General features: G+C 40.4%; 1 protein-coding gene across 1 annotated transcript in view; it reads right to left on the reverse strand.

Annotated features, from left to right (window-relative positions):
- Positions 1-16,660, reverse strand: part of MEIKIN (meiotic kinetochore factor) — a 126,872-nt gene that overhangs the window by 87,063 nt on the left and 23,149 nt on the right. The window contains exon 7 of the mRNA XM_068534869.1: positions 6,527-6,566. Within this exon, the coding sequence (XP_068390970.1) occupies positions 6,527-6,566 (40 nt within the window). The remainder of the gene's footprint in view (positions 1-6,526; positions 6,567-16,660) is intronic.

Here is a 16,660-nt window from a genome sequence, read left to right on the forward strand (position 1 = left end):
ATAAAAAAGAACAAAATAATGCTATTTGCAGCAACATGGATGCAACTAGAGATTATCATACTAAGTGAAGTAAGTCAGAAAGAGAAAGACAAATACCATATTATATCACTTATACATGGAATCTAAAATATGACACAAATGAACCTATCTATGAAACAGAAACAGAATGACAGACATAGAGAACAGACTGCTGGTTGCCAAGGGGGAGAGGATTGGGGGAGGGATGGAGTGGGAGGTTGGGGTTAGCAGACGTAAGCTTTTATATATAGAATGTATAAACAACAAGGTCCTACTGTATAGCACAGAGAACTATATTCAATATCCGTAATGGAAGAGAATATTTTAAAAAGAATGTATATATATGTATAACAGAATCACTTTGCTGCACAGCAGAAATTAACACAACATTGTAAATCAACTATACTTCAATAAAAAATATTGGAAAAAAAGAATCAGATACAAAAAAATAAATTCATCCTGTCAAAATAGTGCTTTCTTGCCCCTTTCAGGTGTATTCTGTTGCTTTTGTGGTATTCTCTGGCCAATAAATAGTCATTTTTAGGTAATAAAAAGCCCAGCATAATATCACAACACTAAACTCTTATTATCCAACTTAAACCTCTTCCTTTTCCCAACTTAGGTCTGATTTAGACTCATAACCTGCAGTGAGGAAAGCAACCATCGCTGTTTTTTTTCTCTGTTTCTTGCTCTTTTTCCTTCCCCATTTGTTAACTACTCTTTAGGATCCTTTGGCATTGGAGTAGCAGGAAGGAACTGTGGGAAAGGTCTTTCCTGATTTTAACTGATACTATTATAATATGTCCTTGGTGCCCTTTGGGCATGACAGATAACCAAATGCTGACTCTTTCAAACCTGAAGTAGTTTTTTTTAAATAAATTTATTTATTTTATTTTTGGCTGCGTTGGGTCTTTGTTGCTGTGCGTGGGCTTTCTCTAGCTGCAGCGAGTGGGGGCTACTCTTTGTTGCGGTGCGTGGGCCTCTCACTGCGGTGGCTTCTCTTGTTGTGGAGCACAGGCTCTAGGCGCACAGGCTTCAGTAGTTGTGGCTCGCAGGCTCTAGAGCGCGGGCTCAGTAATTGTGGCACACGGGCCTAGTTGCTCCGCGGCATGAGGGATCTTCCTGGACCAGGGCTCAAACCTGTGTCCCCTGCATTGGCAGGTGGATTCGTAACCATTGTGCCACCAGGGAAGCCCAAACCTGAAGTATTTTGAAGGGTTTGGTGATAAGATTTCCCTATCTCCGGGGCTCTCTCACTTGCTCTTTATGATGTCCTCAGCTTTTGCATTTGATGGTAGAATTTCCAGTCTCTTTCAGTCAAGTTTATTTTGTCCTTTCCAGGAAGTCGTATTGGGCATGATCCCTTTCGTGGGATCTATGTCTGACGTCTGGGCAATATGCACAAATCTTTGCTGTGCCAAACTCTGAAAGTATTTCTAGTGTCCTCTTTATCAGCCATTCCAAAGCATCTAACAGGCCTTCTTGCTTTTAGCTTTACCAGGTGTGAGTCAGAAACCAAATTCCAGGGAACATATGTTGAACTTTCCAAATGGATCTCTGGGAGCTTCTCTCTTGTGTTGAGGTGAGGGAGAAGTTTCCCCCTCTCCTTGCATATGACACCAATAACTCTTATCAAAGAAATAAACATTCTTGATCATTTCATCCTCTCAGTGCATTCTTTGTCTTTTCTTAAATAGCTTAGAGATTGGTGATGGTCTAATGTTGAAAGAATTAGGTTTTGATCTCACTTATTACAAATTCTACATAGATGGTTCTACACAGAATAGGGGATGGGGTAGTTGTCATTTTTATTTTGTTCTCATCTATTAAGGTCACTGTCCAAACTCTAAGACTACATGAAAGCACATTTAACATCCTGCTACATTCTTCAAGGTCCTATTAACATATATAGATTAAGGCTTGTGGACAGAACCACAGAGTTTTACATGAACTACAGAGTTTTACTATAAGAACTCATGTGACCTAAGATAGATCCCCCCTCTACGCCTTCCAGCCTAAAGGTTTATTGGAAAGATAAAGGGGACAGAGGCTTAGGAAACAAGCAGTTAAACAATGGGGGCTGACTTCTCTCCTTCAAGCCCAAAATCTGGAGGTGGGGGTAATAGGTGTGATGATAACATTAGAAGAGGTGAAGAGAAAGCCCGAAGTAGAGGGCATGTGCCAAACTCCCTGTTTAGAACTCTAGGAGAAAACATCCACACAAGGTGGAAACTCAACATAAAAATAAGAGCTTGGGATACTCAGGCAGAGAGGAGGCCTCAGCCCTCCTAAGAGTCCCTCAACTCCTGTATACTGTAAACTAGTTCTCAAGGTTCCACATCCCAAAGGCAATGCAGAGAAGGTGGTCAAATTTAGAACCAAAATACCTGGCATAGGGCTGTCGTGTCTAGGTGAGTTTACCACAAAGGTTGTAGAAAGGCAACTAAGTCAAAGTCTGGATGGAGGACTTCAATGAGACTTAAGGGGTTTGGGGCGGCAATAAAGCTAAGGTGAGGAAAAATCAGCAATGGAGGACTTCAGGCCCAAAATACGGCTGTAAGTTCATCAATGACTTTATCAGTAGAGTCCAGTCCAGGTATGAACTAGTCTTGAAACCTGCAGCACAAATTAGTAAAAATTCAGAGACAACCTGTGGATCCCAGACACCCTCAAGACCCAACTTCACCCCTCCCCCACCTCTGGCCTATACACCTATATTTAGGGTGACGATTTGTCCAAACTGGGACCTTTCTGAGAGTAAAAGGGAGCTCTATAAAAGATTATGTGAGAACAGCAGGCACATACTGGGACTGTCCCAGGCAAATCAAGAGGTATGATCATCCTCAGGAATATGGAGTGCGAGAAAATCTGAAAGACTCAGCTTCTACCCGAAAGAGACTTTTACCTGGAAGTAACTGGATGGCATTAATAACTTTAACTCATCATTTCCCTGCTAAACAGGGAAGAAAGGTGATCGAAGCCCGTGAGAAGTTTATATCAGTTATTTAAAAAAATAAATCAATAAAGCTATATTTTCTTAATAATTTAGCCTTAGAATTTTCGCTGTTGCTCACCAAGGAAGAATAATTCACCCAAGAATAATAGTCATTGATTTTCTTTTCTTCAGAAATGTCTCATCATTTAGATGCAAGCATAACTATAAGGAGCCCATCACACTAAAACTATTCTTTTCTCACTCTACACACTTTCCCAAGGGAACAACTATGCTTTCAGCCCAGAACCTTTCCCTTGCTTTCCAGGCTGGGACATACAAATGCCTGCTAGATATCTCCACTTCAAAGTGCTGTAGGTATTTCAGTGTTTTCCAGACCTGTCACTCCAACACACTCTTGCTTTTCTATTTGTGTTCCTTCACATAGTGAATGAGTCATCATTCATCCTATTTCCTAAGTCAGAGGGCTGAGGGTCATCACGGACTCTATCTTCCTCTCTTAAACAACCAATCATTAACAACAGTGGATTATCACTCTTGAATTTTTCTCAAGTTTTCCTTCTAAGCAATCCTTGCCACTAAAGTTCAGGTCCTAATCATGCCTCACTTGGAATGCCACAATAGTCATCCCTTCAATCTAATCACTCCTAATCCATCTTCTTCTTTGCTGCAAGAGTGATTGCACAAGACAGAAATATGATGCATATGTTTGTGAAGAGGTAGGATGATTGGCAAGAATTTTGGTTGGGTAATTAAAAATTCCACAGAAATTTTCACTCAGCAGTTTATCAGTCCTTGCAACACAAAGTACCAATACTATAGATCCTCATCAAAGAAGACCACATTGTACTGTCTACCATTTAATTCTGGTAAAAAAAAAATCTGGTTATATCTATATCGCCTATTAAAAATTATATCTCCTTGGTTTCCTTGGTCCTAACTTTGTCTTTTTTAACAGATTTATTGATATAATTCACATACCATATAATTTACCAATTTAGAGTGTGTAATTCAATGGTTTTTAGTATATTCAGAGAGTTGTGCAACCACCATCACAGTCAATTTTAGAACATTTTCATCACCCCAAAAAGAAACCCTGTACCCACTAGCAGTCAATTCTCATTTCTTCCCAAACCTCCCAGTCTTAGGCAATCATTAATCTGCTTTCTGTCTCTATAGATTTGTCTATTCTTGCTATCTTATATGAATGAAACCATAAAATACGTGGTCTTGTATGACTGGCTTCTTTCAGTTAGCATAATATTTACAGGGTTCACCCATGTTGTAGTGCATATCAGAATTTCACTTCTTTGTGCTGTTGAATAACATCCCATTACGGATATACCATATTTTATTTATCTATTCATCAGTAGATGGATATTTGGATTGTTTCTACTTTTTGGCTGTTACGAATAAACTTGCTGTGAACATTCATGTACAAGTTTTTGTGTACACATAGTTTTCATTTCTCTTAGGTATGCAAAGCTAGGACTGAATTGCTGGGTCACATGTAACATTTGGAGGAACTGCCAAACTATTTTCCAAAGCACCTTCACTATTTAAAATTCTCATCAGCCATGTATGAGAGTTCCAACTTCTCCACATCCAAGACAATACTTGTTATCTGTCTCTTTGATTATAACCATCCCAGGGCGTGTGAAGTGGTATCTCAATGAAGTTGATTTGCATTTCCCGAATGGATAATGATATTCAGTATCTTTTCATGTGCTTATTGGCCATCTGTTTATCTTCTATGGAGAAATACCTGTTCAGATGCTTTGTCCATTTTTAAATCAGATTATTTGTCCTTTTATGGTTGAGTTGTAAGAGTTCTTTACATACTCTGCATACAATTCCCTTATTAGATATATGATTTGCAAATATTTTCTCCCATTGTGTATACTGTCTTTCCACTTTCTTGATGGTGTCTCCTGACTTTGTTTTTAAATTTGTATGAATTTTGTGTAAGTTCTTTCAACCTTTGAAGATTAGGTGTTAAAAAAATCATTATATGGGGCTTTCCTGGTGGTTCACCGGTTGGGAATCTGCCTGCCAATGCAGGGGACACGGGTTCGAGCCCTGGTCTGGGAAGATCCCACATGCCACGGAGCAACTAAGCCCGTGTGCCATAACTACTGAGCCTGCGCTCTAGAGCCCGTGAGCCACAACTACTGAGCCCAGATGCCACAACTACTGAAGCCCACGCGCCTAGAGCCCGTGCTCTGCAACAAGAGAAGCCACTGCAATGAGAAGCCTGCGCACCGCAAGGAGGAGTAGCCCCCACTCACCGCAACTAGAGAAAGCCTGCGCGCAGCGACGAAGACCCAACGCAGCCAAAAATAAATAAATAAATTTTTAAAAAAATCATTATATTTTACAGTCCTACTGAAAATCTTTCATAGGCTCTCATCATATTCAGGAAAAAATAAAAATACCAGCTCTTAAGGTATTCATGATCCAGAATGTGACCACCTCCTTAAACATCTCTCTCACATACCTTACCCTTCAGTCTACATGCCCTAAGCCCAACTCATCTGCCCCTGGTAATATGTTTCTCCTCAGTCTTCCCCATCTTAATAAATGACAACTCCATCCTTCCAGTTGCTCAAGTCAAAACCATGGTGTTAGCCTTGACTGCTTTCATACTTCACCACTCAGTCCTTCAGTGGATCCTCTTAGTTCTGCTTTCAAAATATATCCAAAATCCTACCTCTCACTATCTCCCCTCTTGCCACTCTGGTCCATACTCCCAATATTTCTTGCCCAGATTAGGGCAGTAGTCTCCTAACTATAATTTCCCTAATTCTTTGCCTCATCATAGTCTATTCTCAACACAGCAGCTAGCATGATTCTTTTAAAACATAAGTCGTATCATATCATCCTTCTAAACCCTTCAAAGGCCTTCCAATTCACTTATATTTGACTAAAATGCCTTATATGATCTGGCCTCTTGCTTCTTCTCTCACTTTATCTCTTACCTCACTCCTCCTCCTTCACTTCACACCAGGAGCCCAGGCCTTCTTGCTTCAGGGCATGGCTTCAGCTATTCCCTCTACCTGGAATGCTCTTTTCTCCAATGAGTTACACAGCTTGCTCTGTCTCCTTCTTTAGGTCTCTGCTCAAATGCTGCCTTTTCAATGGTGAGTCTCAGACCACACTACTTAAAAGAGCAAATCTCTATCCCAATACTCTCTAGTCCCCTATTTTGTTTTATTTTTCTCCATAGCATTCATTACCATATAGCATGGTATAAATTTACTTGCTTATTTATTTATTGTCCATCTCCTCCAACTAGAATGTGGACTCAAAGAAGGCAGAGATTTTGTTTTTAATCAATTTTGTTCACTACAGCAATTAGATAGATAGACAGACAGACAGATGGATAGATAGCAAATACACCTCCAGCAATCAGAACAGTTCTCGTATACAGTGAGTCCTCAACAAATACTGAATAAACAAACACCTGAATTTGTGGGTTACCAATCATACTTGCTGTATAACTATTAGTACACAAACTTTTAAAAGCACAACAACTTTCAAAATGTTAGTTCTTACACTTTTCTATGGCATTTCTGATAGTCTTCTGAAGAGGTACCTAAGAAAGGAAAAAAACAATCTATTAGGAATATAATTCAGGGGAGGGTAACCAAGATGGCAGAATAGGAGAATGTGGAACTCACCTCCCACAGCAAACACATCAAAAATACATATACATGTAGAATAATTCTCATGGAAAACTAACTGGAAACTGGCAGAAAAATTCCTATACAACCAAAGCTGTGAGACAGATCTCCACATAACCAGGTGAGATGGAAAAAAAAGGCATTGGATCAGGACCTGTGCCCCTGGGAGAGATCTGTAAGGAAGAAAAGGTCTACATGGGTGGACACTCGCCCTGGGGAGCAAGCAAGTCAAGCCCAACCTGGGCATCACAGTCCTTGGGTCCTGTGCACAGGAGACAAGCACCCTGGCCTGCTGGGAAATCTGCTGAGACAGACAGAAGGGCTGGAAAAGCCTAGACTCTACCTTAAGGAGTACACACACATTCTGGCTTGCTAACAATCAGGGCAAAGAGAACCTCATGGCACTTCCCAACCCAAAGGGGCAAGTACCCGAGCCCCACTCACTCCACACTATAGCCTGGCGTAGGTTCTGGGCAAAGACTTGATCTAGCTACCCAGAGACAGACCAGGGTGCCTGGGGTGTGATCCGGGTGGAGCTGTGGTGGGTACTGTCAGCGTGCACATAGGGTGGCATCAAAAGAGTGTGCAGGGCTTCCCTGGTGGTGCAGTGGTTGAGAATCTGCCTGCCAATGCAGGGGACACGGGTTCGAGCCCTGGTCTGGGAAGATCCCACATGCCGCGGAGCAACTGGGCCCGTGAGCCACAATTATTGAGCCTGTGCTCCGCAACAAGAGAGGCCGCGATAGTGAGAGGCCTGCGCACCGTGATGAAGAGTGGCCCCCGCTTGCCACAACTAGAGAAAGCCCTCGCACAAGAAACGAAGACCCAACAGAGCCATAAATAAATAAATAAATAAAAATTTTTTTTAAAAAAAGAGTGTGCAGTGGTTAAGCCCTGAACTTTGAGCACATAGGCTCTGGGAAAGGGCTCCATCTAGCTACGCAGAGACCACCCAGAGGGCCTGGAGTGTGATCTGGGTGGAGCCGTGGAGGCCATTGTCAGCACGCTCAGGAATAGGTGGTGGTTTGGCTCTCAGTGAGAGTGCCCCGGCTCCACCTATTCCACACCACACCTTAGTGGTAGATCTGGAGCAGGCAGGTCTTGGGAGACGTCTGCCACAGAGGCAGCCCAGATCTCAGGAGCAAGCACAGCCACCTCAGTTCCTATATCCACAATGCCCTGACCACCAGCCCCAGCCTATGTCACACCACAGCCTTGCACTATATCTGGGACAAACACAACAGAGAAAGGGACGCGAACTTAAGCAGCTTCTGAGCAGAATCACAGATGCCTACTCAGGTGGCACACAGGTCCTCTGTGACCGAACAAGCCTCACTTGCTTTGGGGCAGGGGACAGACTCAAGGGCAACAGAGCCTGATCAGACCCAACCCTCAGAGCTTCTAATCCAACAACTGGGGAGCAGACCTGCCTCTGACAAAGTGGTGACAGCCACAGAGCAGAGAGGAAGCCCTGCCTCACATTCTGCATAGGCTCTAGATACTCTAGCATGAACCACACCCCCTATCAAGGGGATAACAGCCAGCAAAACCTGAGGAAAGATATGGCTGGTGTCTATACCAAAACCAGCCTTTGCACCAAAACATTGGACACACACAGCCTGCACCAGGATGCTCCCACATAAAACCACCCTTTCAAGACCATAGTAGATAACTGTTTCTCTTAAATTAACAGAGACAAAGTTAAGTAAATGAAAAGTCAGAGGAACTACTCCGAATTAAAAGAACAAAGATCCTCTGTAAGAAAAAAACAACGAAACAGAGCTCACCAGTCTACTAGACCTTGAACTCAAAAAGGTGGTAATAAAAAGGCTAACATAATTAAGAAAGATTATTGATAGAAATGCAGATCACCGTAACAAGGAACTAGAAATTATAAAAATGAACCAATCAAAAATGGACAATTCAATTACCAAGATAAAAACCAATCTAGAAGCAATGAATAGCAAACTAAATGACACAGTAGAACAAATAAGTGATCTGGAAGATAGAATAATAGAAATCATCCAATCAGAACAGCAGATCGGAAGACAAATGAATAAAAAAAAATGAAAGCAACATATGAGATGTATGGGATATTATAAAACGTGCCAACCTGCACATAATATGGGTTATAGAGGGAGAAAAAGAGAGATGGATGGAAAATGTATTTGAAGAAATTATGGCTGAAAACTTCCCAAACCTAAAGAAGGAAACAGATATCCAGGTACAGGAAGCACAGAGGGTGCCAAACAAGATGAACCCAAACAGAGCTACACCAAGATATATCATAATTAAAATGGCAAAAGTTAAAGAGAGGATTCTAAAGGCAGCAAGAGAAAAACAGAGTCAGTTACAAGGGAACCCCCATAAAGCTATCAGCTGATTTATCTGCAGAAACTTTGCAGGCCATAATGGAGTGGCATGGTATATTCAAAGTCCTGAAAGAGAAAAACCAGCAACCTAGGATACCCTATCAGCAAGATTACCATTTAGAATAGAAGGAAAGATAAAGAATTTCTCAGACAAGCAATACCTAAAAGAATTCAACAGTACTACACTTACCCTAAAAGAAATATTGAAAGGTCTTTTCTAAATAGAGAAGAAGTGGGACTTCCCTGGTGGTGCAGTGGTTAAGAATCTGTCTGCCAATGCAGGGGACACTGGTTAGATCCCTGGTCTGGGAAGATCCCGCATGTCGCTGAGCAACTAAGCCCATGCACCACAACTACTGAGCCTGCGCTCTAGAGCCCACGAGCCACAACTCCTGAAGCCTGCGTGCCTAGAGCCCACACTCCAGAACAAGAGAAGCCACTGCAATGAGAAGCCCGTGCACCATAATGAAGAATAGCCCCCACTTGCCGCAACTAGAGAAAGCCCGCACACAGCAACGAAGACCCAACGCAGCCAAACATAAATAAATAAATAAATAAATTTATCTCAAAAAATAAAATAAAAATAAATAGAGAAGAAGCAAGGTCTATAGGAATGGGAAAAATCACAATAGGAAAGGCAAATATATAAAAGGATTGATGATCACTTAAATAAGCCAGTACATAGAGTAAACAATCAAAAAAATTGTAAAAATGATTATAACTACAATTAACAGCAAAAGGATAAGCATGAAGATGTAAAATAGGACATCAAAGTCACAAAATGTGGGGGAGGGTAGTATAAAATGTAGAGCTTTTAGTATGTTCTTGAACTTCTACAACTATCAGTCTAAAGCAAGCACATATAATTATCGGTCAACATACTTGTAATCCAGGGTAACCACAAATCTAAAACACACAAAAGATACACAAAAACCAAAAAGAAAGGAACTCAAGCATACTGCAAAAGAAAACCATCAAACCACAAAAGGAAAAACCAAAAGAAGAAATAAACATAGAAGAACTACAAAAACAACTGGAAAACAAAACTTAAAATGGCAGTAAGTACATACCTATCAATACTTACTTTAAAGGTCAATGAGATTTTTTTTGGAAGGGAGGAACCAAGATGGCAGAGTAGAAGGACATGCTCTCACTCCCTCTTACGAGAACACCAGAATCACAACTAGCTGCTGGACAAGCATCGACAGGAAGACACTGGAACTCACCAAAAAAGATACCCCACGTCCAAAGACAAAGGAGAAGCCACAGTGAGACGGTAGGAGGGGCGCAATCACAGTAAAATCAAATCCCATAACTGCTGGGTGGGTGACTCACAGACTGGAGAACACTTACACCACAGAAGTCCACCCACTGGAGTGAAGGTTCTGAGCCCCACGTCAGGCTTCCCAACCTGGGGGTCGGGCAACGGGATGAGGAATTCCTAGAGAATCAGACTTTGAAGGCTAGTGGGATTTGATTGCAGGACTTCGACAGGATTGGGGGAAACAGAGACTCCACTCTTGGAGGGCACACACAATGTAGTGTGTGCATTGGGACCCAGGGGAAGGAGCAGTGACCCCGGGGAAGACTGAACCAGACCTACCTGCTAGTGTTAGAGGGTCTCCTGCAGAGAGGGTGGTGGCTGTGGCTCACCATGTGGACAAGGACACTGGCAGCAGAAGTTCTGGGAAGTACTCCTTGGTGTAAGCCTTCCCAGAGTCTGACATTAGCCCCAGCAAAGAGCCCAGGTAGGCTCCAGTGTTGGGTTGCCTCAGGCCAAACAACCAACCGGGAGGGAACCCAGCCCCACCCATCAACAGTCAAGTGGATTACAGATTTACTGAGCTCTGCCCACCAGAGCAACACCCAGCTCTACCCACCACCAGTCCCTCCCATCAAGCCTCTCAGATAGCCTCATCCACCAGAGGGCAGAGAGCAGAAGCAAGAAGAACTACAATCCTGCAGCCTGTGGAACAAAAACCACATTCACAGAAAGATAGACAAGATGAAAAGGCAGAGGGCTATGTACCAGATGAAGGAACAAGATAAAACCCCAGAAAAACAACTAAATGAAGTGGAGATAGGCAACCTTCCAGAAAAAGAATTCAGAATAATGATAGTGAAGATGATCCAGGACCTCGGAAAAAGAATGGAGGCAAAGATTGAGAAGATGCAAGAAATGTTTAACAAAGACCTAGAAGAATTAAAGAACAAACAAACAGAGATGAACAATACAATGACTTAAATGAAAACTACACTAGAAGGAATCAATAGCAGAATAACTGAGGCAGAAGAACGGATAAGTGACCTGGAGGACAGAATGGTGGGATTCACTGCTGCAGAACAGAATAAAGAAAAAAGAATGAAGAGAAATGAAGACAGCCTAAGAGACCTCTGGGACAACATTAAATGCACCAACATTCGCATTATAGGGGTCCCAGAAGGAGAAGAGAGAGAGAAAGGACCAGACTCAAAATATTTGAAGAGATTATAGTTGAAAACTTCCCTAACATGGGAAAGGAAAGAGCCACCCAAGTCCAGGAAGCGCAGCGAGTCCCATAAAGGATAAACCCAAGGAGAAACAGGCCGAGACACATAGTAATGAAATTGGGAAAAATTAAAGACAAAGAAAAATTATTAAAAGCAGCAAGGGAAAAACGACAAATAACACACAAGGGAACTCCCATAGGGTTAACAGCTGATTTCCCAGCAGAAACTCTACAAGCCAGAAGGGAGTAGCATGATATACTTAAAGTGGTGAAAGGGAAGAACCTACAACCAAGATTACTCTACCCAGCAAGGATCTCATTCAGATTCGATGGATAAATCAAAAGCTTCACAGACAAGCAAAAGCTAAGAGAATTGAGCACCACCAAACCAGCTCTACAGCAAATGCTAACGGAACTTCTCTAAGTGGGAAACACAAGAGAAGAAAAGGACCTACAAAAACAAACCCAAAACAATTAAGAAAATGGTAGTAGAACATACATATGAATAATTACCTTAAACGTGAATGGATTAAATGCTCCAACCAAAAGACACAGGCTCGCTGAATGGATACAAAAACAAGACCCATATATATGCTGTCTACAAGAGACCCACTTCAGACCTAGGGACACATACAGACTGAAAGTGAGGGGATGGAAAAAGATATTCCATGCAAATGGAAATCAAAAGAATGCTGGAGTAGCTATACGCATATCACATAAAATAGACTTTAAAATAAAGAATGTTACAAGAGACAAAGAAGGACACTACATAATGATCAAGGGATCAATCCAAGAAGAAGAGATAACAATTATAAATATATATGCACCCAACATAGGAGCACTTCAATACATAAGGCAACTGCTAACAGCTATAAAAGAGGAAATCGACAGTAACACAGTAATAGTGGGGGACTTTAACACCTCACTTACACCAATGGACAGATCATCCAAAATTAAAATAAATAAGGAAACAGAAGCTTTAAATGACACAATAGACCAGATAGATTTAATTGATATTTATAGGACATTCCATCCAAAAACAGCAGATTACACTTTCTTCTCAAGTGCGCACGGAACATTCTCCAGGATAGATCACATCTTGGGTCACAAATCAAGCCTCAGTAAATTTAAGAAAATTGAAATCATATCAAGCATCTTTTCTGACCACAATTCTATGAGATTAGAAATGAATTACAGGGAAAAAAACGTAAAAAACACAAACACATGGAGGCTAAACAATACGTTACTAAATAACCAAGAGATCACTGAAGAAATCAAAGAAGATATCAAAAAATACCTAGAGACAGATGACAATGAAAACAGGACGATCCAAAACCTGCGGGATGCAGCAAAAGCAGTTCTAAGAGGGAAGTTTATATCTATACGAGCCTACATCAAGAAACAAGAAAAATCTCAAATAATCTAACGTTACACCTAAAGGAACTAGAGAAAGAAGAACAAACAAAACCCAAAGTTAGCAGAAGGAAAGAAATCATAAAGATCAGAGCAGAAGTAAATGAAATAGAAACAAAGAAAACAATAGCAAAGATCAATAAAACTAAAAGCTGGTTCTTTGAGAAGATAAACAATATTGATAAACCATTAGCCAGACTCATGAAGAAAAAGAGGGAGAGGACTCAAATCAATAAAATTAGAAATGAAAAAGGAGAAGTTAACAACAGACACCACAGAAATACAAAGCACCCTAAGAGACTACTACAAGCAACTCTATGCCAATAAAATGGACAACCTCGAAGAAATGGACAAATTCTTAGAAAGGTATAACCTTCCAAGACTGAACCAGGAAGAAGCAGAAAATATGAACAGACCAATCACAAGTAATGAAATTGAAACTGTGATTAAAAATCTTCCAACAAACAAAAGTCCAGGACCAGATGGCTTCACAGGTGAATTCTATCAAACATTTAGAGAAGAGCTAACACCCATCCTTCTCAAACTCCTCCAAAAAATTGCAGAGGAAGGAACACTCCCAAACTCATTCTATGAGGTCACCATCACCCTGATACCAAAACCAGACAAAGGTACTACAAAAAAAGAAAATTACAGACCAACATCACTGATGAATATAGATGCAAAAATCCTCAACAAAATACTAGCAAATAGAATCCAACAACACATTAAAAGGATCATACACCATGATCAAGTGGGATTTATCCCAGGGATGCAAGGATTCTTCAATATACGCAAATCAATCAATGTGATACACCATATTAACAAATTGAAGAATAAAAACCATATGATCATCTCAATAGATGCAGAAAAAGCTTTTGACAAAATTCAACACCCATTTATGATAAAAACTCTCCAGAAAGTGGGCATAGAGGAAACCTGCCTCAACATAATAAAGGCCATATACGACAAACCCACAGCAAACATCATTCTCAATGGTGAAAAACTGAAAGCATCTCCTCTGAGATCAGGAACAAGACAAGGATGTCCACTCTCACCACTATTATTCAACACTGTTTTGGAATTCCTAGCCACGGCAATCAGAGAAGAAAAAGAAATAAAAGGAATACAAATTGGAAAAGAAGAAGTAAAACTGTCACTGTTTGCAGATGACATGATACTATACATAGAGAATCCTAAAAATGCCACCAGAAAACTACTAGAGCTAATCAATGAATTTGGTAAAGTTGCAGGACACAAGATTAATGCACAGAAATCTCTTGCATTCCTATACACTAATGATGAAAAATCTGAAAGAGAAATTATGGTAACACTCCCATTTACCACTGCAACAAAAAGAATAAAATAACTAGGAATAAACCTACCTAGGGAGACAAAAGACCTGTATGCAGAAAACTTTAGGACACTGATGAAAGAAATTAAAGATGATACCAACAGATGGAGAGATATACCATGTTCTTGGATTGGAAGAATCAACATTGTGAAAATGACTCTACTACCCAAAGCAATCTACAGATTCAATGCAACCCCTATCAAATTACCAATGGCATTTCTTACGGAACTAGAACAAATAATCTTAAAATTTGTATGGAGACACAAAAGACCCCGAATAGCCAAAGCAGTCTAGAGGGAAAAAAACGGAGCTGGAGGAATCAGACTCCCTGACTTCAGACTATACTACAAAGCTACAGTAATCAAGACAATATGGTACTGGCACAAAAACAGAAACATAGATCAGTGGAGCAAGATAGAAACCCAGAGATAAACCCACACACCTATGGTCAACTAATCTATGACAAAGGAGTACAATGGATAAAAGACAGTCTCTTCAATAAGTGGTGCTGGGAAAACCGGACAACTACATGTAAAAGAATGAAATTAGAACACTCCCTAACACCATACACAAAAATAAACTCAAAATGGATTAGAGATCTCAATGTAAGACTGGACACTATAGAACTCTCAGAGGAAAACATAGGAAGACCACTCTTTGACATAAATCACAGCAAGACCTTTTTTGATCCACTTCCTAGAGTAATGGAAATAAAAACAAAAATAAACAAATGGGACCTAATGAGACTTCAAAGCTTTTGCACAGCAAAGGAAACCATGAACAAGACGAAAAGACAACCCTCAGAATGGGAGAAAATATTTGCAAATGAATCAACAGACAAAGGATTAATCTCCAAAATATATAAACAGCTCATGCAGCTCAATATTAAAGAAACAAACAACCCAATCCAAAAATGGGCAGAAGACCTAAACAGACATTTCTCCAAAGAAGACATACAGATGGCCAAGAAGCACATGAAAAGCTGCTCAACATCACTAATTATTAGAGAAATGCAAATCAAAACTACAATGAGGTATCACCTCACACCAGTTAGAATGGGCATCATCAGAAAATCTACAAACAACAAATGTTGGAGAGGGTGTGGAGAAAAGGGAACCCTCTTGCACTGTTGGTGGAAATGTAAATTGATACAGCCACTATGGAGAACAGTATGGAGGTTCCTTAAAAAACTAAAAATAGAATTACCATATGTTCCAGCAATCCCACTACTGGGCATATACCCAGAGAAAACCATAATTCAAAGACACATGCACCCCAGTGTTCATTGCAGCACTATTTACAATAGCCAGGTCATGGAAGTAACCTAAATGCCCATCGACAGATGAATGGATCAAGAAGATGTGGTATAGTGAGAGGCCCGTGCACCGTGATGAAGAGTGGCCCCCACTTGCCACAACTAGAGAAAGTCCTCGCACAGAAACGAAGACCCAACACAGCCAAAAATAAATTAATTAATTAAAAAAAAAAAAAGAAGATGTGGTACATATATACAATGGAATATTACTTAGCCATAAAAAGGAACGAAACTGAGTCATTTGTTGAGACGTGGATGGATCTAAAGACTGTCATACAGAGTGAAGTAAGTCAGAAAGAGAAAAACAAATATTGTATATTAACGCATGTATGTGGAATCTAGAAAAATGGTACAGATGAGCCGGTTTGCATGGCAGAAGTTGAGACACAGATGTAGAGAACAAACGTTATGGACACCAAGTGGGGAGAACCGCGGGGGGTGTGGGGATTGTGGTGTGCTGAACTGGGCGATTGGAATTGACATGTATACACTGATGTGTATAAAATTGATGACTAATAAGAACCTGCTGTATAAAGCAACAACAACAACAAAAAAAATAACTAAAAAAAAAAAAAAAGGTCAATGTACTGAATGCTCCTATCAAAAGACACAGGGTGGCAGATTGGATAAAAAACAAGAACCTACAATATGCTGCCTAAAAGAGTCTCAGTTCAGGGCAAAAGAAACACATAGACTGAAAGTGAGGGGATGGAAAAAGATATTTCATGCAAACACAAATGACTAGAAAGTGGGGGTAGCAATACTCAGACAAAAAAGACTTTAAAACAAAAGACATAAGGAAAGACAAAGAAGGGCATTATATAATGATAAAGGGATCCATACAAGAAGAAGATATTACACTCATTTACATATATGTATCCAATATAGGGGAACCTAAATATATAAAGCAAATACTAACTGACATAAAGGGAGAAATGGATAATAATACAGTAATAGTAGGAGACTTTAACACCCCAGTAACATCAATGGAGAGATCACCCAGACAGAATATCAAAAAGTCAACAGAGGTCCTAAATGACACAATAGACCAATTGAACTTAATTGA

This window comes from Eschrichtius robustus, chromosome 2 (genome assembly GCF_028021215.1).
Source record: "Eschrichtius robustus isolate mEscRob2 chromosome 2, mEscRob2.pri, whole genome shotgun sequence".
Taxonomy (NCBI): Eukaryota; Metazoa; Chordata; class Mammalia; order Artiodactyla; family Eschrichtiidae; genus Eschrichtius; species Eschrichtius robustus.